Genomic DNA, 23,044 nt, shown 5'->3' on the forward strand with positions numbered 1-23,044 from the left:
AAAAAATGTTCGGCGGTTGATGGGGTTTGAACCCGCAACCTTATTGGTATGACAACTCCGTCTGGCCGGTGAGAGCGTGACTCTACCGTATGAGCTATCCACGAACCCAAAAAATTTTGTATTAAACTCAGGTCATTCATTGCAACTACCTCAAAATGTTAAGCATTCATTCATCCATATTCTCATATTTCAATTTTGTCCCAGCATATCATTACCATCACCATATTACAATAATCTTAACCACAAATTACAGTGGAACCCAGTGCTGCCAACCCTTGCCCATGAAAATGAGTACAATCCTACGAAAACGATAATTAGCACTAAATTTGATGATGGGCAATTAGATCATACTGGCAATAATATTATTGATAATTTAAATCAATGAATAAACTTACTATTTATAGACAATATAAATAGTATCCACTTCCAGAATCCACTTATAAATCTGATATGACCCACCCAGATAATACTAATTGAACTCTTTATATGAACGTCCAGGTTAACAAACAGATTAAAGAGTTTAAGTACACTAAAAGAGTGGATGATTGTAAACAAAAATAACTTTTTAAAATGAGTAATACCTACACACCTGAGCAAAATGTGTTCAATGAGCAAAAATGGGTAAGAATACGCATTTTTTACGTAAGGTTGTCACCACTGTGGAATCCTTGTATAACAAATCTGTTATAAACAGGAGTTTTTATATCCCCGATTTTTCACCCTTTTTACCTTTAGTAAAATTTATTAGCTCTAGCAGGGACTTTAAAGATCCTAATCAGTTATAACAGGGGCACGGAAACCTTCTCAACATCTCCAAATACATTGCAGTTAGCTCACATGACAAAGCCAAATAAAAAAGGCTATGTGGTCTAGTGGTATGACACTCGCTTTCGGATCAGAAGATCCTGGGTTCGAGCATCCCTCGGCGCATAGTTGAGGCTCTTTTCTCACATTCTCTCACCATACTCAGGTGTAAAATGAGTACCTGGCCGTCAACAGTGTTGTCTCTGTCCGAAAAAATTGAAATATCGCCTAACAGGCGTTATGTCACGTCTTATATGTTAAGTGTTGCTGTTAGCCCAGGGACCCCTTGTAAAGTGCTTTGAGCATGTTTAGTGGATATTGCACTATATAAAAGCTCAAGTAAGTAAATAAAAAGAAGAAGATGGCGTTGGCTGGGCCATGTGGCCAGAATGGAAAAAAGGGTCACTTCCCAAGACAGCCCTGTACTGGACAGCAGATGGGATGAGAAAGTGGGGGAGACCCAAAGGAACCCGGCGAAGGACCATGAAAAAGGAAATAAAGGAAGTTGGCCTGTCCTGGAATAAAGCCATCGCAAAAGTATGGCAGACGACCGCAAAAAAATGGAGATGTCTGGTGGATGCCCGATGTGCTTCAAGGCCTGAAGAGGATTAAGTAGTATATAGCCCACATGATGCCCAGGTAAGTCTACAGAGCTAGACTAGGCCTAGGTCATGAATACTCTCTCTTCCTGTGTGTGTGTGTGTGTATAGATAGAATGAAGATGACGCCACTCAGGTCTTTGTTATATTAGTTTTTTGCCATCCGCGTTTATGAGTAATTCTCACTCACCTGTATTCATCAGACTATAAATGTTGAAGGCTACACATAGTTTTGTGTGTTGACCCGTTATACTTCTGGATGGCAATGTTGTGAGCATCTTAGCTAAGCGCATACTATCTATTGAGTAGTTACTACTACACTAAAGCATTTTCAGTATAATACAGACAGCACTTAGCACAAAACACACTCACACATACACACACATAAACATACACAACGGTCATCCTCACCTGTCGTGATGTCATCCAGATGAGTATCATCAGGAGATCTCTTCAGTTTCTTGAGGGAAGCATCGAAAATGGCAAAGCTAATGCAGGGCAGGGTGAGGGAAAACTTGGACACAGAGCTGATATGGGCTGTGGCTAGCTGGATGTCTTGGTGAAGGTGTAGAATATATAAGATCTGAAATAGATAGACACAGAGTTGAGTATTGTTTAAATGTTCTTATTGCTTTTTATTGTTTTAAAAAAGGTTTTGATCCCGAAATGTTCCTTGTATGATGTGATATTTTTTCTTAACATGTTATATTCATTTTTGTTCAGTACCTTTTGGGTAAGAAGCAAAGACTATACCATTATGCCATGCTGACCCCTAAAGATACCCAATGCTTTTTAAAGAAGTAATGAGACAAATTTTTTTAAAAATTAAGACAAAAGCTTCTCACATTGGATTGAATGTCAGAGAGAACAAGGTACTTGGAGCTGAGATCTATGTCAGACTTGAGTTGGATGTTCAGATCAGGCTGAACTCTTGGAGAATTCAATCTGTTCGGATAGAGATGATAAGAAATCGAATGATTAAAATTTAATTTTCTTCTGTTATCTATTTCTACAACGTTTGTGGAATAATCTAAGTTTTCTGTTTAAAACATCACAATTAAGTATTTCAGAGTTATGAACCTCACTTAGCTCCGAGTTTTTAAACCGTCTTAATTATTTTAATGTGTGAAATTTACTGAATTGAAGATTCAAATTAATTAACGAAGACAGCTGATGTGGGTGTTTCGGGTTTCCCATTTAGCAACAAAACATGATGAATGAGACACTACACCAAACATGAATGAGATACTACAGACAAATGAGAAATAAGAGGAAGGCGTTGAAAAGGCCAATATTCGCCTCTCATCTCTCCTTAGTCTTCAATGTCTCATTCATTGGGTTTTGTTGACACAAGGGAAACCCGAAACGTCCACATCATCTATCTTTGTTGATTAAATCGGAAGCTTCTTCCAACCCCCCCCCCCCCCCCCCCCCACCCCCAATTTTATTCTTTGTTATTTATTTATTCCAGCCTCTAGCAGAGCAACATTTGAATTACTCCACATAAGACTGGTGATCCCTGACAAAGAGCAGATGTCCCTGAGATAATTCCACGTACCGTAAAACTTGAACACAATCCCACGTCTCACAACTCCAGATTTTGATTTCTGTATTATAGTGAGCTCCTGTCAGGGCAAACTTCCAAAGTTGTTGTCTGGAACAGAATTAAAGAAAATTAAAGAACTGAACATGTGTGTACGAAAGGTGCCAGAAAAGCAAAAATGAAAAATACAAGAAAAAAAAACATCCCAAAAAATCAGTCGACCTCCCCAGTCGAGGTCTACTGATTTTTTGGGATTGTTTTTTCCTTGTATTTTTCTTATTCGCTTTGTCTGGCACCTTTCATACACACGTGTTCAGTTTTTTTTTATATTACACCAGTGCCTGCTCCTTAATTTCTTAATTTGATATTTTTAAATAAAATTATCTGGGAGGACCGGAGTGATATAGAAGGAATGATATTGGCATCACTCAGCTCTTTGTTATTGTTTGTAGTGTAGCCAGCCATTTTTATGAGTAGTTCTCACTAAATTCTGTTAATCAGACTATAAAAGTTCAAGGTTACACATAGTTTTTTGTGTTGGTACGTTATATCCATCTAGTGAATGTTATGAGTTTTTTAGCTATTGGCCTGTGCTGCCACAAAGCGAATATGTAGTCTAGTGGTGTGACACTCGCCTTCAGACCTGAAGGTTCAGGGGTCGAGTCCCACACATAGAGGGGCATAGTTGAATCCTAGGAAATGGCTCTTTACTCGCAAATTCTCACCATACTCAGGTACCTGACCGTTAACAATATTGTCTCTATAGGAAAAAGAAGATATAAAATTGCCTAGGTGTCAGAGGAGTCATGCTTTGTCCTAGATATTAAAAGTTGCTGTTGGCTAAGAACCCCTTGTAAAGTGCTTTGAGCATGTTTAGTGGATCTCCTACTATACTACTACTGTTTCAACTGCCAACAACAATACTACTTTAGGAGGCACCACAATCACTACAGCTACTACTGATTTTTCTCCTCCTCCTACTTCCATACTTTGTCAATGACTTAACCTTTTTCCTAGGGCAAGACTCACCCTGGCACAGCATGTCGATGGTCGTCAAGAAAGAACAGCGAGTTGACTGGAGCCCCATCATGTGGTACCCACTCATGCATACACCTGAATGATTAGAAAACATGTGAAATGATCTATTCTTAAATTGTGTTGCTCATCCATATGTAATGATGCATTAGGCCATTGATTTAATAGTCAGACCTTGGAATCTTTTAGAATCCTTACATAACATCACCAGCCAAAGTGATACAAAGCTACTAGAAGCTGTGGACTGTAAACAGTAATAAATAAAAATGAACTTAATTTGTAAAAAGAACAAAATTTGAAACATGGAATGTTTCACGTTCAAAACCCTTATTCAGCCAACCCAAAAAAAAAAAAAAAAAATTAAATACATTACATTAAAAACCAGATAAACGAAATTGAGACAGAGAGACTGCCTGCCTGGATTTAAAGTAATGTATTTATATTTTTAATGCTTTTGTTGCTGTTGGCTGACGAAGGGTTTTGAGCCTGCAATGTTCCGTGTTTGCTATTTTGTCCTGTTTTTGAAGCTGTTAAATTCATATTTGTGCATCACCAATGAAAATAACCCAGATCATCTGCTAGCCCGTAAATTTATAACATCAAAAATCAAGCATTATTCTTTTAGTAAATGTCCAACATCAACAAAAATTACCAAAATAAAAAAAAAAAAACAACAAAAAACATTTTTTAAAAGAGAAATTGAGGTAAATCAAGAATATTATTATAAACAATAATAAGACAAGGAGAGAAAAATTTATTCATGATTAAAAAACAAAAATAAACAAAACAAAACGTTTTTTAAAAAAATAAAGAAAAAAAAAACAACACCCCCCCCCCCTCTCCCCCCCCAACATAACAAAAATTAGCCCCAAGCAACTCACGTGGAATCTCTTGGGCCAATAAGGTTGACCAGATAGAATTTCACGACACCGGAGAAATAGGCCAGTGCTATGGCTGATCCATCGGGGGCGAATGCTGCGTTGACCACCGGCTGTGTAAATGGATCAGAAAATAATGATAGAAATTATATACAATGGAGTAACCTAAATCTGTCACAGACAAAAGATGCAAAATATTTTGAGTCAAATAAAATCTTAGCTTTTTAAAATTATCATCAATCTAAGATGTAACACAGTCATATCAAAAGCAGAAAAGCTTTAATTTTTCACTACTCAAAGATTTTTAAGTAACATTACTTCAGAAATGCTTAGAGGTATAACATTGTAAACAAAGATGGCCAATCAAAAAATAATTTTTAAAAAACCAAACTAAAATGTTAATCCCAAACATTGAAGATAAAGTAATTGTTAGAAATGAATGTAAACTGTCTCATCTGCAATACTGTCGACAAAATTGCCAATTAATCTCCACAATTTCCTTCTGGTTGACAAGCTTGCTAAAATTGTTGTGCGGCTCTGTGGTCTTGTGGTATGACACTCGCTTTCGGATCGGAAGGTCCTGGGTTCGAGCCTCGCTCACGCATAGTTGAGTCCTTGGAAAAGGCTCTTTACTCACATTCTCTCACCGTACTTGGGTGTAATATGAGTACTTGACCGTTAACAGCGATGTCTCTGTCCGAAAAATTTTAATATCGCCTAAAGGGCGTCATGTCTCCTCTACATGTTAGGCGTTGATGTTGGTCAGGGACGACCCCCTGCAAAGCACTTTGAGCACGTTGAGTGGATATTGCTTTATATAAAAGCTCAAGTTAAAAGTTTAAAATGCTGACTCATCCATTTCTCAAGGATTCAACCTTACCATAAGAGGTTCGTATGCATCAATACACATCATGCCAGCCCCTTGACAGTTGAGAGTAGAGGGTTCATTACCGTGTTCTTGGTTGACATAATCTACATTCCAAACCTCAGCCTGAGGGCAACAAGGAAATATTCTGATTTCAACTCAACAACACAAGTGTCTTCTCCATATAATAAATGGATCTACATTTAAAAAGTGTTTTTTTTTTTAATCAACCTGTATAACCAAGACAAAAAAAAATTATTTTTTTAAAAACAACAACAAAGACCATAATAATAATAATAATAATAATAATAATAATAATAATAATTATAATAATAATAATAAAATAATAATAATAATAATAATAATAATAATAAAGACAGAACTCTTTTCCAGAGCATAATAATATTTTTGCATACAGAAGATGCTTTAAATCAAAATTTAATTTTAATTTTAAGTTATTTTTATTCCAATTTTGATCCTCAGTTCAGACTCATTTTCCATTGTATATCTAAACTTTTTTTTCTTCAAATTTTATTGTAATTAATCAATCAAATGTCTTTAGTAAGAATTAGTTATTCAAGTTAATAAGGAATATAAGTGTAAGTACCTGAGTCCCATGCAAAAGCACCAACATCTTGGCGACATCACAGACACCATTGCCGATCTCTGAGTCATCATCAGGCATGTAAGGACACCAAATCACTCGCGTGTAATTACGGAACATCGACTCGATGTTGTACGTTTGTCTCTCCACATGTAAAATCACCTCTGATCTGATGGTCGTCAAGGAATTCTAAACCCAAATACTACATCAATTCATAACAATAAAAAAATTTTTTAAACAACCAAAAAAACTTTTTTTAAAAAGCATTTATATAGCGCAATATCCACTAAACATGCTCAAAGCATTATAGAAGAGGTCCCAAGTCAACAGCAACTCTTGCCGTGTAAGATAATGACATGACACCTGTTAGGCGAAATTACAATCTTTTTCCAGCAGAGACAAGGCTGTTAACAGCCAGGTACTTATTTTACATCTGAGTATGGTGAAAGAAAGTGAGTAAAGAGCCTTTGCCAAGGACTCAACTATGCACCGATCAAGACGGGACTCAAACCCCAGTCCTTCCAGTCTGAGTGTCAAACTACTTGGCCACATAGCGCAAGAATAATCTGTAAACAAATAAACCATTGTGATATCTGAGGCTCTAATCCAATGAACAAAAAAAATCTACAGTGTCGCCTTGAAAATCTCATTGCCCATTATTTAACAAAAAATTGTACAAAATATCAAAGCGAAAAATTAGGGAGCAGACACTGGTATGAGAAATAGATGTGAAAAAGTGTGTATGAAACAGTGTCAGACAAGAACAAAGAGAAAAATACAAGAAAAAAAACCCCACCCCATTCTTGTACTTTTCTTTCTGCTTTGTAGTGGCACTGTTTCATACATGTTAATTTTTTTTAAAAATCAACATCTCGTACCTTTCTTTATTACATATATTATTTCATTTTTAAAAATTTTTAAACGTCATCCATTGATCCAGTTTTCTTACGTATTTAATCAATTCTATTGATAAAGGAGAAATCCGAAATGTTTAAACAATAATTTGTCCTACATTATCTATTGAAGCTTAACATTTCTTCAACTTCGTTTTCAATGATATTTACATTATAAACATCATCCCAAGATAGACAGAAGTCCGAGCAAGTGATATTCAAGAAGAACATTTGTAACAGAAATCACAAATTACAATATGAAACAAAAAAGGAAATATGATTTATCCTATTTGAACAAAATGAAGTATGTAATGATTTTTTTAAATGTAAAAATTGTAATGAATGTAGAGTGTTTTCATTTTAAAGGATACACAATATTGATACCATCCATGCTAAAGGAGTGAACAAACAAGGTGCCAGTTTCATCAGCTGTTGCCAGATATACATCGTCTGACAAGGCAAATGCCACATCCATGATGTCCCCATTGTAACACTTGAGTAGAAAGCGAGAGCCAGTTCTACGGTTGACGATTCTACAAATTCCACCTGTTTTAACTGGTTATTGGTGAAAAAAAAAAAGAGAGAGAAAGAAAGATAAATATTACAAGAAATGCATCGTAGATTTGATTATAAACATGGAAATTTTCTCCCCTCTCTCATCATTATCCATGTGTTTTGTCTGTCATAGGTCAAAACATTGTAAATTTGTTTATTAAGTTAACAGCCACATTTACACCATATGTTTTCCTTATACTTCGACCGGCTCAATTAGACATTATTAGCTTTTAGTTGCATACAAAAAGTTCCATTTAATATAATTAATAAACATTCACTTCTTTCAGGTAACAATATTTTTCTCATTGAAAACACTCCTGCCCTCTCATTGTCATAGTCTGCTTGAAAGTGTCACCTTTGAATTGTACCAGGGTCAGGGAGGGGATGGAGATTACCTTTGGCAGGAAGTAAAAATGTTAAAACAACTGCGATGAAAAAAAATATTAAAAAATTGAGCTTTTATACAGGCAATATCCACCAAACCTATTCAAGGCGCTTTACAAAGGGTCCCTGACCAACAGTGACATGTATCATGTACAAAGTGACATGTTCGAGCCTTGCTTGGTGCATAGTTGAGTCCTTGGAAAAGGCTCTTTACTCCCATTCTCTCAGCATTCTCAGGTGTAAAATAAGTAGTTGGCCATTAACAGCATTGTCTCTGTCAGAAAAAATTGTAATATAGCTTTGCAGACATCAAATCTCCTTCTACTCGTTACTTTTTGCTGTTGGTCAGGGACCCTTTGTAAAGCACATTTAATGGATATTGTTCTATGTAAAAGCTCAAGTTTTTTGGGGGTTTCTTTAGTTCAAGAAAGTCTCACCTTTTAAAACATACCCCACATACTCCAAGTCCTTGTGCACTGAGATGAGATTGCCGTGAAAATACTTGTGGTCCCATATGTGGTTAACCACGGGTGTTACCTTCACCTGGCAACAGAGGAAACATAACCAAAAAGAAAAAAGTTAACAACTTTATTATACCCGATTCAGTCAGTCCCCTGGGGGTCCCGATAGCTCGGTTGGTAGAGCACTCGCTTCACAATCAATGCAACAAAGATCAATCTAGACAAAATTCTTGAAAAAAAATTTTTTAAAGAAACCGAAGAACTCAAACTGCTGCACATACTTTCATCTCTCATTCATCTTTAGTGTTTCATTCATTATGTTTTGTCGACAAAGGGGGAAACCTGAAACGTCCACATCATCTGTCTTTGTTAATTAAATTAAATCTTCCATTCAATTTGACTATTGTTGTTTATTTCTTCCGAGCTCCAAGCAATCATATTTGTATTCAACCCCATGCTGCCTAATGACAGGCAAATTAAAGAACATTTGGATCAACAAATGGATAAAAAGTGCAAGTGATGTCCTATGTTCCGTGTGTGTGTGTGCAATCCTATGTATGTTCACCTTGTTACTTCCTGGTGTTGTGTCGTCCAAATTGTTTCGTACAGGAGACGTGTACACCTCCACTTTCCTGCCATAAATACCAACACTGCTCTCTTCCGTGTCCTCAGAAAAGTTCCTGAAATTTAAAAAAAAGCACACAAAAGAACATTATAAGTATAATCTAGAAAAAAAAATTCTAAATTTGCAAAATATTTTCTGCCATCTGTATGGATTATGATAGGTGCAATTTAATATTTTTATTGCTTTTGTTATTGGCCGAAGAAGGGTTTTGAGCCTAAAACATTCCGTGTTTGAAAATTTTGTTACGATAAAAGCTGTATACTATTATTTTTTGTTCATTACTTTGTACAGTCTACAGCTTCTAGCAGCTTAGTATCAATTTCAAACCAATGATAAAATAAACATTTAAGTTTGTTTTACAAATAACAACAGACTCAAATAGCCTTCTCTAAATAAAAGGGACAGTATTGCTTCCCTCCCTTTCCAATAATAGTTTCCCTACTACTCATAGATATCCATGGGGCTGAAATCTTACACTATCTGAGCAGGCTGATCTCCACGCAAAGTTTGAAGGGCTTGTGGTAAAGTCCCTGGATTCTCATCCTCACCACTTGCCAAACTGGGAAAGTAAAAGAGATATAGTAATAGTAATAGTAATAATAATAATAATAATAATAATAATAATAATAATAATAATAATAATAAATAATAATAATAATAATAATAATAATAATAATAATAATAATAATAATAATAAATCACTATAAATCAGTGCAAGGAGATTGGACTACAAAAGCTTGAAATCCATAATTTTAAACCCATTAAAATAGGTATGGCCTCAAAATGGTTTTATGTCAGGGTGACCTAAATGAAAAAAATAAATGAAAATCCATTTCAAGAAACTATAAAGCCAAGTCGGGCTGGAAATCTTGCACTGATGATAATAATAACAATAATCTGCCAAATGCATTGACAAACAAAAAATCTACACAAAATCAATGTAAAAATTGTGTTACATTGACAACAAAAATTCAGAAGTTTTGAGTGGGGTTCCATTTCATTACACCTGAAACATTCGAGCCTTAATATTATTATTATTATTATTATTAATATTATTATGTGCCATCTAGATTGGAGATTCAATTTTACTTTTGTTTTCATGACTTTTTTACTATTTCAAGTCTCAATCACCTTTAATTAAATTAAATAAATTGTTTCCACTGCCAAGAAATGTAAAACTCAAACCATCAACTCTCTTTACCAAAAAATTTGTTTATAAATATATATTTATAAACAATTTTTTTTTAATATTATAAATATAAATCAATAAAATAGCATACCCTTTCAAGGTTTCTGTTGTAACCGTCTGACTGGCGGATAATGGCCCTGCATTAAGAAGGATAAAATCAAAATATATCAGTTTATATGGGTTTGTGTGGACGAAAGTCGAAAATGGCTTAGCACATGAAATCAATTATACTTATACTTATACAGAAGTCATTTACTTTTGCTTTCAGGTCTTTTAACTGCGATTGTGACACTTACTTTAAGGTCAATTCAGCGCCAGGAAAAAGAAAAAAATGGGATGGTAAAAAAATTCTAGATTTGCAATTATTAGAGTTAGAGAAGAGAGACATAGGAGTCTATAATTACTCATGATTATTACAAATTTCAACACTTCAGTTAGTAGAGCACTCGCTTCACACACAAAAAGGGACTGAGATCAATTCCAGGTAAAGTTGAGAATTTTTTCCAACTACCTGTCCACCCAGTAGTGATTGAGTAGCTGGGTCTGTGACGGAAGTGGTGTGATTTTTCTAATTTCAAAAACAAATTTGTCGTTTACGACTCCAGTCAACGCCATTATTACACATACTGTGTTTCCCATCAGTTTTGATATTGCAAGTGATGGCAAACATCGTGTCTCATCAGGTTATAGTATCGTTTAGTTAGGGTTGAGGGGTGATTTTGGCATAGTTTAAAAAGTTGGGATTCGGGGGAATCTTTGCCCCCCCCCCCCCCTTAATTTTAATTTTAAAAATAAACCAAAAAACTCGCTTTAGGCGTACTGTGGAACTATGGAAGTCCTTCCCTAATTTAAGTCACTGAATACGACAATGTTATTATTATTTTTTTTAAAGTGGTTTCAATTTCAGTTTCATAAGTCAAATTTAGTATCTATTTTGAGTGGGGGTAACAATAGTATCTAGTAATAATACTAGGCAGTTTAGTGAACAGCAGCAGTGGCAGTCAAATTTTGACCTAACTCGCCCATAGGAAAGTTGTGACTGGAAATTGCCGTTCGCGTTTTGGGGGGTTCAATTAAAGATACATAACTTCGTTATAAAGAGGAATATCGTAGATATTTTGGTATCATTATTTTCGTCTTTCAATTTCCTTTTTAATCGTGCCAATTAAGGAAAAATCCATTAATAATTCCAGAAGTTATATGAAGTTAAAATTTGGCAATTTTCAAATGCATTTATTTTTTTATTTACCGCGTGTGTTTTAAAAATTTAAACGCTTGTTTTTAGAATAACATCTAAACTTTATTCATGCCAAATTTCAGGGCTCTATATCGATGCGCAGACACCTTTTAACTCTGCGCCGAAATGCCATATTTACATTATCTTCTCATCATGGCTGCCGGACGATATTGATATTTTAAATTTAGTTATGTATTATCTTAAATTTAGTCCATAATATTTTCAGTACTATTATTTACTATGTTTTTATTTTGAATACATACTTTCCAACTTTATTTTTGGGCATTTTATAGTTTTTGTTTTAAAAGTTTGTATATATATCTTCTCTTTGTGAAATCCGATATTAATAATATCGATATTTTAAAAATACCAATTGCTTTAATTTAATTTAATTTTACTTTGCCATCAAGTCATCAAGTTTCTTTCCCATATGTTTAGATATGTTTATGCCTTTATAATTATTATGGTAAGAAGTTCTATTAGTTATACATTTTGACACCCCCATACATTGAGAGAGAAGAGGGGGGGGGGGGGCGAATAAAATTATATTAATTGTCAGTTCAAATGATGTAATAGCAATAAACCCAAAGTGGTTCAGCAGAATTTTTTAAAGTATTAAAAGCCAGAACTTTCCTTCTAATTATAATAGGGAATCCGTTTCAATTTATTTGAACTTTTTCAATCTACCATTTTATTTATATGCAATTAAATTGCCATTGGTAAAAATAAACTCATTATGTCATTACACATGTTTATATCTTTTCATTTAAATACTCTCAAACCCTTTTTTATTCTCTATGTATTAAATCAAAGAGGGGAATTATTTGCAATTGTTTCAGTGAGATATTGGAGATAATCCAAAAGTGATATAGCAAATTGTTTCTTACGTCTAGCCGAGTTTTTGATTATGTAACATTTGCGTCATATTATGTAACAATGTGTTAATTTGAAATGTTTATCTTCCTCTTTATTAATGTAAATGCATTGTTCTCGATAAGACGAACATTTTGGTATACAATATATAATAAGAACTCCATATTGACTGTTTTAACCATTTTTTATTAGCATCACGCAATTTCGGTCACAACTTTGCAATGATAATTTTGGGGTAAAAATCGGTCTGAAATTTCAGACTTTGAACTGCCGTAACTACATTTCTAATCAAGATAGAAACAAAATTCAAACTGTTTTGTAATCTGTGTTGCCAGCTCTTTCATATGACATTGATTTCAAGTGTGTGAGTTACATTTAGTATTAAACTCCCTGTCCCTACTTCTACTTCTACACTATGCACATAACTTTCCATCACCACAGCATCTACTAATCTATTCTTGAAAGCATTGACACTCGGCGCTTCAACGACATTTGCTGGCAATGCGTTCCAACGTTCAATAACTCAACCTGCTTTCTTCTTAAACTTAGAATTTCTAGTATTGGAAAAGAGCGTTGTTGTTGTTAGAGTTAGAGTTGTCGGTTGTAAGTGGCGGCTGGGTTTCGTTCGTAGTTAATGATTTACTTTTATTTGAAATTTAAATTTAAATCAAACATCTCTAATCTTAACAAGGACAACCATTCCGCAAATGTATTTGAGTTGTGATTGTGTGATTCTGTTCTTAGAGTCTTAGATAAGGACAATGCTAGAACCAGAGCAGACCTGAAGTCCCGCCGGTGTTCAGAGCTTGCAACTCCTTGAGCAACATGCTCGTGTCGGTACTTGCAGTGCCAACTGAGCAGCCATCATCACTATCCATTGTAGTTGGAAGTATATGTCATAGATGTCTTTCTCTAGTTTTATTAAACTATTCAGATAATAGAAAATGTTGTCATGTAATAAAACAACGCTGGAATACCGATGAACACTCGTATTGTTTTTGTTCCGATTTGGATCGGCAATCGGCAATACAAATGTAGGATTGCCAGATCGATTACTCAAGGAAAAATGCCAAAGTCATAGAAAAAATAAACATAAAAAGATAAGCAAAAAATCTGTTGTCTTTGCGTCCTTTTTATGCTGCATAATTTTGGGGGGGTGTTCTTTTCTTGTATTATTCTGTCTTTCTTTGTCTGGCACTGATTCATACACACTTTTCCAGATCATTATCATAAATTTTAAGTCGGGTGAACCCGAATACATGCTGGGTCCGACCTGTCATTCTTGTTAGGGATGAAAATTAGTAATATCAAATAATGTAAAATTTGCGGTGTTTGTGCATTCCACAAAGTAATTATATTTCGATATCAAATTAAATGACTTCTGAAATACCTAATATTAAAGATTTGGTATAAAAAATGCCAAATTGGTAATCTTACATTCATGGCGGTAAATAAGTACAGCAGAGATTATAGTAAAGAAGAGAATATAAAGCGGAATCATTTTAGAAGTAAATATATGAAAGCAAATTGTAAAAGATAGAGTGATATACAATATTTTCTTTTTTTTGATAACAATTGTTTTGAAAATTGAACGATTGAATTATTCTATATACATTTACAATGTCAGTCTGAACTTTAAAAAAGCGTTCCTAGAAACAAAATGGCGACTGTTTCTTGAGAGTCTTACAATTTTTAACAAGATAAGAATAAGAGAGCAAGGATTCAATTAGCAACATGAAGAAAAAGTCTGGGAAGAAAAAGTATGATTATCTAAATTCTTATTATTGGTACAAACGTTTCCAAGTGATCTCATGTTTCAAATCAGACTTTGAAAGAGAGAAATTACTTTTCTCTCTCACTCTCAACTCTCATAAAAAGGTGAAAAATGCTTTAAATTAATGTCCGCCCGTGATGGGTTTGAATTTGGATGGACCAAGGCTGAAGTGCACATATGCAGGTCCGCCGCACTTATGGGCCTAGTCTAACATTGTTGTAATGGACAATATTTTGTGTCTAATTTGTTTTGTTGGGGGGGGGGGGGGGGTAAGTCCATTACAACAGTGAGCTCATAATAAATTAGGTTATCAGACTTGCAAATAAGTGCACGTAGTCCAATACCAATCTTCTAAAAAAGTTGAAAGGGGAAAACAAACCAAATAAAACAACAAATCAATAAAACAATACGATTTTTGAAATTACGATTTTTAAATCCATTTTCTTCCCATCAAAGAAAGAATATCTCTTAAAATTAATTGATAAAATCTGTTAAGAAATCAAAATGCACAAAAGGCCAGAGGTTACTGATAGCAATGGGGAAAAACACAATGGACAAAGCAAAATATACAAGTACTGAATGGTCAAAGGCAAATTCTATCTGAGATTTTCTCAGATGCGACACATCAAGCTGCCTAAATTCTCTAAAACTGTGAACTGTTGTTAGGAATTGTCAACATAATCACTTTATACCTACATTTTGGAAAAGTACAGAATGCAGTATGGTGAGCTAAAGATAACCAGTCATTCCTGAAAAATAGATTATCAATAAAAGATTAATACGATTATCAAACCATACGATGTAAAGCTAGAACCAAATCAATAACTTTGCACGATGGTTCAATGACATTGTTGTAAATATATTAACATTATCTCAGCTTAAATAAAGATCATCCAAAAAAGTGAAAAGGACATACTTTTATACTCCTCTCTTACTTGCCAATAATTACCCATGGGTAATATTGAGACTTCAAGGAATTCCCCACAAGCTTCTTCTATTAAAACAATGCATCAGTTTGGCTGTTAGTATGTTTATCCTGCAAAAAGAAGAAGTAAAAAAGATAGATGAAGAAATCTTCTTCCTCATCCTCTTCCTCCTCTCACTCACTTTTTCCTCTTTCTCCTCACTGCCACCACCACTCTCATCATCATCATCATCACCATTACCATCATCGTCATCATCACCATCATCATCATCATCATCATCATCATCATCATCATCATCATCACCATAATCATCATCATCATCACCATCATCGTCATCATCACCATCACCATAATCATCATCATCATCATCATCAATATCCAAATCTAACGGTCATAGGAAGTCCAAGTCATCCGGGAAGACGAAGGGCAAAAAGACGGGAGCATCGGATGCAGACGACCAGTTGGAAGGTTTGGGTGATGGTGGCCCAATAACTCTCATCTCTGGAGATGACGCAGTTGATGCAGCAGGAGCCAAGGAAGACGGCAAGGGCAAGAAAAAAAGAAAGAAGGGAGGAAAAAAGAAAAAGCTATCAAAATCAGAGAAGAGTCTAGTGAGTTACGAATTTTGGTTTCATATATCCTGTGTTTTGTTTGTATGTTTGCATGTTTGTTTTGATTGGCTCCTTAAAGTCAAACCAGTTTCAATCCCATGCTTTATCATTTCTTCTTTTGTTCATCTTCACTTTACCCACATTTCCTTTTTTTCATTCACCCCCCTCTACCCGTCTCCTCCATCCCATATCATCTTCTTCCTCCTCATCAGCATCCTCAACACAATGATAATAATAATCGTAATAATAACAACAATAATAATAATAATAATAATAATAATAATAATAATAATAATAATATAATAATAATTATTATTATTATTATTATTATTATTATTATTATTATTATTAATAATAATAATAATAATAATAATAATTATTATTATTATTATTATTATTATTATTATTATTATTATTATTATTATTATTATTATTATTATTATTATTATTATTATTGTTGTTGTTGAGCATGACTCAGCGGTACGGTCTTTGCTTCATTCCTGAAAGGTACCAAGTTCGATCAACTGCCACTACGTTGTGTGACCTTGAGCAAGTTACCTTGCCCTAGCTCAATTTGCTGCACTGAGGCTGTTGCCTGGGTTATTGCAGTCTTCCCTTTGAATAGACCCTAGAGAAAAATTTCCCCTATGGGATGAATAAAGGGAATTTTATTTTATTTCTTTAATGTTTTATTTATTATTATGATTATTATTATTATTATTATGATTATTATTATTATTATTATTATTATTATTATTATTATTATTATTATTATTATTATTATTATTATTATTATGATTATTATTATTATTATTATTATTATTATTATTATTATTATTATTATTATTATTATTATTATTATTATTATTATAAATACCAGTTATTATAACGATTTACCCTGTCTAAGCAGGCACTAAACGCTTTGATATGAAAGTGATCTGTGGTGTAAAATAAATGGTAAATATGATACGTATTTACAAAATTCCTGAATCCAGAAACAATTGTATTTTTCTAACTAGATGATTACCTGATATTTTTCTTTTTTTGTAGGAAAAGTTAGAAAAACAAGTGGATAAGATAAAACAAGATGATGAAGGTTATGAAAGATTTGTGAGTCGAATGCACATATGGTTGATGGAACACGCTACGCAGGCAATTCTACTATTCAAACATATTGACATGGACGGAGAAGGCTTACTCACCTATGATGAATTCAAAGGAGGTAACACAAAATGTTGCATTTTTTTTCCACAGCTTTGCGTCTCGATGTAGATATTTACACTTATTTGATTCTGATAAAAATCGGGTTAGAACTGAAGGCAGCACCTCCTAAGCTTATCAATAAATCAGTAGTATTATTAAGTGAATAGTGTGTGCTTGGATAAGAAGCTCACAACATTGCCATCTGAAGTATAACAGACCAACACACAAAACTATGTGTAACCTTGAACGTTTATAGATATGTGCCCTTGGCTAAGAAACTCAGAACATTGCCATCCAGAAATTAAACGGACCAACACACAAAACTATGTGTAATCTTGAACATTTATAATCTGTTAATACAGTGTAGTGAGAATTACTCATAAACATGGATGGCAAAAAACAATAACAAAGACCAGAGTGACGTCATCTTCGTTCTACCTATTGGCTCTGTTGGTAGAGCACTTGTTCGCATGCAAAGGGACTGAGAACAATCCAGGGTGAAATTGAGATTGTCTTCTGAACACCTGTCCACTTAGCAGTTTTAATGTAGCTGTGTCTGTTAGCTCTAGTGAAAAGTACTTTGCAATAGACGTGTGTCCTATCCAAAGGGTAGCAAGCTATCGCTGTTGTCCATTTCATGCTATATAAACCGAGATAAATCTAAGATGTTACAGGTTTGATTCTCTACTTTTGCTTATATTTATATATATACATATACATACATACATATATATATATATACATATATATATATATATATATATATATATATATATATATATATATATATATATATATATATATATACATATATATATGTATATATATATATATTTATTTATTTATTTATGAGTGTTGGTGGGTACTTGTAGGTACGAGAGTGCTCGATAATGTTGGTTAGAGCTAATATAAAATATAAATGGAGTCACTCACTTATTTATGGCCGAAACACATGTTTCTGTGATCTCCACGTCGACCCCATTTATATTATATATATCTATCTTCATTGATTAACTTGAAACTTCCATGCCGTTTGACCATTGTTATTTATTGCTTTAGAAAAAGTGCATTAGAGTGAGAGACTCATTGAAAATAATAAAAGAGCAAGTGGTAAACTTTAAACAATATATTATTGACTATTTTGTTTTATATTTAAGATAAAAGTTGGGTTATCCGTAGACCACTCACAATGGTCAAATTCCTTAGTTGCTGTCATCCCTGATTAGTGTAAATGTTGCTGCTTGAAGCTCGAAGAAATAAATAACAATGTGAAATTGAAAGTAAGCTTAAATTTAATATACGATCTGTTTTCATATATTAAATTGAAGCTTTCATTCAATTTCACATTGTTATTCATCTCTGATTAGTGTAATTGTGCGGCTATGCGGTCTTGTAGTATGACACTCGCTTTTGGATTGGAAGGTCCTGTGTTCGAGCCTCGCTCGGTGCATAGTTGAGTCTTTGGAAAAGACTCTTTACCACATTCTCTCACCGTACTCAGGTGTAAATTGAGTACCTGGTTGTTAACAGCGTTGTCTTTGTCTAAAAAATTATAATATCACCAAAACAGGCGTCATGTCCCGTCCTATATGTTAAGTGTTGCTGTTGGCCAGGGACCCCTTGTAAAGCGTTTTGAGCACATTTTGTGGTTATTGTGCTATATAAAAGCTCAATTTTTTTTTTCAATTTGTTTTAAATTTTCTGACAAATGAAAATAATATGCCTTTGTATGATAACTTTTCTTTTTGTTTTTTTTCCTCCAACTCAAGGCCTTTTTGATCTAAACGTCCCTGCCACAAAGGTCGAAATACATTTATTGTGTAAACTTTTGGACGAGGAAGACTCGGGGGAAATTGATTACATGGAGCTTGGAAAAGGACTTCAAGTTGCAAGGTGATATTTTTTTTTAAGTTTTACACAACGTACACATATATGCAGGTCTGACATCCAAATGCAATTATGGGCTTGATTTAACATTGTTGTAATTGACAATATTTTGCATTGGTTTGAGAGTTTTTCCATTACAACAATGAGACCATAACAACTTGGGTTATCGGATCTGAAAATAAGCACACATTAGTTTTACCCAACAACGCTTGTCTTCTTAAGTTAAAAAAAAATAAATTTAAGTATAAGAGAAAAGTAATATTTTATTAAATGGTTTCACAATGTTTTGAATTATTGTTTAATTACATTTTTCTCTTATTTTAAATTTATCAATAAATATGGCCCACCCTTTCATATGCATTATATTTTTTTTATTCATTCGTCATTGCAAGAAAGACTAACAGATTGTGAATGTTTTCATTGTTATTCTGAAAAAAAACCAAAAAAACTCTTGAATCAAATAAAAAATTTTCATTCCCACTTTTTTTTTTGATTCTAGAGAAATAAAGGAGCTTGACAGACAGAGAATACGTGACGAAAGGCAACTTTTAATCACGGAGCGTAAATTTCCACCTTGTCCTTGTTGCAAAAAGAGTATTGTGGAACCCTGGAAGGAAAATTTGCCCAGGTATATACGTTTTGTCTCTCTCTCTCTCTCTCTCTCTCTCTCTCTCTCTCTCTCTCTCTCTCTCTCTCTCTCTCTCTCTCTCTCTCTCTCTCTCTCTCTCTCTATCTATCTATCTATCTTCTTCTTCTCTCTCTCTCTCTCTCTCTCTCTCTCTCTCTCTCTCTCCCCTCTCAATATCTCTCTTTGTGTGTGTGTGTGTGTGTGTGTGTGTGTGTGTGTGTTTGTGTGTCTGTGTGTGTGCCTGTGTATGTGTGTGCGATAAACTCCATGAGTAGTCCAATCTAAAAAAAAAGAATATGCATATCCACCACAGTACAGGTACCTATTTTATATATTAATACTGATAAACTTGTACACTTTTGCTCATCACTATTTAATACATTTCAAGATGACATTAACAATTGACAGAGATAAGCCATTCTGAACATTAGATAAGAATAACCAAAGTAGGGCTGCCAACTGCATATTTGGATGCTTTTTTCACCTTTGTAAGATTGTATACTGTTTCTCTCAGATTGTGCGTTTTTTTCATGAGAATCAAATCTTAACATTTTAATGTAAAAAGTTGTTTTATTCTGTTTCTCATTAGTTTTTTTTTGTTGTTGTTATTCTCCATGCTTCCAACAATATTAATGTTAACAATTGCTGTTTGTTTGGATTTGCATTACTTCATAATTTTTATTTTCAAGTTATCCTTTAGCTTGTGGACATTTTTTACCCACTTACTAATAAGAATTGTTTCCCAAATAGCACGAGGTTGATTGTAGAACTTCATTCCTCTGGCCAGGTGGAGTTGTCCTAACAGTCTGGTTGTGGATTCAACTCCCAACCACCACAAAAGTTTTTATTCTCTATTGTCTTCTGGCACTCTTCTACTCACTCCACTTCTTGTTATTATCAACATAGTGCCTGTTCCACTCACTTTTTGATGTTATTAAGTGATGTCTTCATAATTTCTTTCTCATTTTTTCAGATATGTTGCTGTCGAGTTGAGATCTGTGACTTTTGACAATTTCCAAGACTACCCCGGCCATATAGAACTCTTGGTCCATTCCCACCTTCCCATCTGTGGCCTCATCCAGCTTATCATTGCAGAGACCGACATCAGTTCCTCTAAGCTTGCAATATTCAGTGACAGATCCAGGAGTCCGGAATCAGTTCTCTCCCCTCAAATGACCCTAGAGGATTGTGGGTATCAAGGGGACAATCGGGACACCCCAGAGGAGATTGTGCTGTTCTATGATTATACTGTAGAGTTTACAGACTGTCCAATCCTTATGTGTGATCATTATTTTGGGCAGAAAATTGAAATTTGAAAATCAACTCTGTCATACTCAAGATGAATTTGTTCAATAACCCCCATCCCCCCATCCACCAGAACACGAGAGAGTTATAAATGGAAAACCTGAATTATTAAAGAAATCGAATTAAAGGAAGACATTTATTGTGGCAATCGACGCAAGACAAAGTTGATTTAAGATAAAAAAAGTGTCGAAAACTAAATGCTTTTTAATGTCTGCAACTTTTGTTATGCTTTATTGGAAATAGTTATTAGGTGTACTGAACGTCAAAATAAAAGCATATCATTTTTATTGACGCTTGACACGCCTACATGGCTAGGCTGCTCACACCTACAGTGATATTCATTTTAGTGTCAAGTGAAAGAAAAAATCATTGATTCAACACGTGTGGATTAAAATTTCATTTTCACAGAAACCTTTAAGCATTTCATCCATAATGTTGTTTGATTATGCTCTGTCAAAAACGGTTGCTTTGTTTTTGACGTTCAGTATAATTTTGATTTTTGTGATATATTATTGTAAATAAAAATAATGTTTGTTTTTGGAATTACACGGTGAATTATGTATAATGCATGCATTTATTTTTGTTTCTTTGTTATCAGGGAGTGAAGTGACCGACTGGTTAAGGCATTACATTGTACGGTTACCCAAAAGGTCCTGGGTTCGAGCCCAACTTCAGGCATTTTCATTTAGTTCATTGGGCAAGATGATTAACCTCCAATTTATTCTGGACAACATGGGGGATTCCTGTTCACGTCAGACACTTGTTTATTGATGGATTATCCATATTCCTTGATGGAAAGCGCAGACAACAACATCTCATGCTTCCACACAGAAGGGCGTTACTTTTTTTGTATGTATAGCATAGTCGCAAGAATGTCTTATAACATAAAATTTATGTTAGGTATATTTTTTTCCTATTATTATTTTGAAAAAGTGTTTTCTGTTTGAAAATATTGGTATAATATAATTAATTGATACGAACCCCCCCCCCCCCCCTTCCCCTTCGCCCCTCTCCTTCCCAAAACCACACACTCTCATTTAAATAAATAATGCAAAGCAATGGAAAGTTATAGTCAATGCATTTATTTGGTGATTAAATAAAAAAAAAACAACAACAAAATAAGATACAAACTGTTGGATCACAGCAAAAATTCTAGATCATGGTTGACAAATATATAAAATCAATAACGTTTAACTGAAAAATGAAGAAAATATAAACAGATTTCTGTAACTCAATCGGCTCACGGATATTATCCCAAAGTTTTAACATTGATTTAAATGACAGCAGTGAACCGTTACCTTCACAAACAGTGATACATAGCATTGTTTTAATCTTTTTGTTGTTTTGTTTTTAGATTTTTCTTAGTTTGTGTTTTTTTGTTTGTTTTCTTTTTGCTTTCGAGTTTCTTTAAGGGTGTTGGTTTTGGTTCTTATTTTTCTTTCTTTCATTTTTTATTTTTTGGTCACCATTTTATTTTCTTTGTTTTTAATATCACAGTAATGGTTTAATAATAAATAAATGATTATGTTAACTTCGCAACGTCCCAGGTTGGAGAATTTTTGCCAAGATGAGGGTCATTTAAATCAATAGATATTTGAATGATGAGTTTTCTGGCAAAAAATTTCAAATACGAGTTTTTTCAAGTCTCATTCAGCATACAACGTCAATGTTTCCTGTCAGCCATTTTGATTCTTAATCTTTACATAAATTTGAATTATAATAAATCAGAGAGGTCAGCTTTAGTATTTAAAAATGACATCCATTTATTTTGTCATTTTATTTTTACAACCGACCAATGTATGGACATAATATATATTGCATAATAAGATACCAAAGTTTAAGACATAAATTCAAAATTAATAATATAAAAAAAAAAAAAAAAAAAACAACAACAGAAAATTTCTTTTTTTTTAAACACAAACAATAACCAACTTTCAAGGTACAAATGAATGGATTTTGCAATGAAGCAAGAAATGTTTTGGCACTTTTTTCAAAGAACGATATAGTTGGTTTGTTTTAATTGTTTAGTTTTGTTTTTACTTTAAATTGATATTATTATAAATGACATACTTTCTGTTCATGATCTGTACCTCCTGGTTGTCTCATAAATAAACATAAAAAATAATATGTATCATAATAATAAATAAAAACATCATAACACTTCA

The 23,044-nt window shown here is 33.7% G+C and overlaps 2 protein-coding genes across 3 annotated transcripts in view; one reads left to right on the forward strand and one right to left on the reverse strand.

The window, feature by feature from the left end:
- LOC144977363 (enhancer of mRNA-decapping protein 4-like) overlaps window positions 1-13,622 on the reverse strand; it is a 45,854-nt gene extending 32,232 nt beyond the window's left edge. The window contains exons 1-13 of one of the 2 annotated variants that reach the window (XM_078922485.1): window positions 13,327-13,622; window positions 10,527-10,572; window positions 9,722-9,805; window positions 9,187-9,301; window positions 8,598-8,703; window positions 7,593-7,776; window positions 6,332-6,497; window positions 5,740-5,850; window positions 4,863-4,972; window positions 3,976-4,059; window positions 2,962-3,057; window positions 2,249-2,348; window positions 1,815-1,986 (exon numbers count right to left, since the gene is read on the reverse strand). In XM_078922485.1, the coding sequence (XP_078778611.1) occupies window positions 1,815-1,986; window positions 2,249-2,348; window positions 2,962-3,057; window positions 3,976-4,059; window positions 4,863-4,972; window positions 5,740-5,850; window positions 6,332-6,497; window positions 7,593-7,776; window positions 8,598-8,703; window positions 9,187-9,301; window positions 9,722-9,805; window positions 10,527-10,572; window positions 13,327-13,423 (1,471 nt within the window). In that variant the 5' untranslated portion in view covers window positions 13,424-13,622. The remainder of the gene's footprint in view (window positions 1-1,814; window positions 1,987-2,248; window positions 2,349-2,961; window positions 3,058-3,975; window positions 4,060-4,862; window positions 4,973-5,739; window positions 5,851-6,331; window positions 6,498-7,592; window positions 7,777-8,597; window positions 8,704-9,186; window positions 9,302-9,721; window positions 9,806-10,526; window positions 10,573-13,326) is intronic. The other variant, XM_078922483.1, reaches the window with a different exon arrangement.
- A 560-nt stretch (window positions 13,623-14,182) lies between these two features.
- LOC144977364 (uncharacterized) lies at window positions 14,183-23,044 on the forward strand. Its single transcript, XM_078922486.1, has 6 exons — window positions 14,183-14,305; window positions 15,643-15,856; window positions 16,907-17,078; window positions 18,829-18,952; window positions 19,446-19,574; window positions 20,548-23,044. The coding sequence occupies exons 1-6, from the start codon at window positions 14,280-14,282 to the stop codon at window positions 20,888-20,890; spliced, it is 1,008 nt and encodes a 335-aa protein (XP_078778612.1). The 5' UTR covers window positions 14,183-14,279; the 3' UTR covers window positions 20,891-23,044.

Source organism: Berghia stephanieae, chromosome 7, assembly GCF_034508935.2.
Source record: "Berghia stephanieae isolate SIO BIC M18660-M18661 chromosome 7, UCSD_Bste_1.3, whole genome shotgun sequence".
Lineage (NCBI taxonomy): Eukaryota > Metazoa > Mollusca > Gastropoda > Nudibranchia > Aeolidiidae > Berghia > Berghia stephanieae.

Bases quoted from the DNA above. Each gene is read 5' to 3' on its own strand.
- LOC144977364 (XM_078922486.1), top strand. From the start codon at position 14,280: ATGAAGAAAAAGTCTGGGAAGAAAAA. The intron at 15,857-16,906 runs GTGAGTTACGAA...CTTTTTTTGTAG, and splicing joins CAAAATCAGAGAAGAGTCTA to GAAAAGTTAGAAAAACAAGT. The intron at 19,575-20,547 runs GTATATACGTTT...TCATTTTTTCAG, and splicing joins TGGAAGGAAAATTTGCCCAG to ATATGTTGCTGTCGAGTTGA.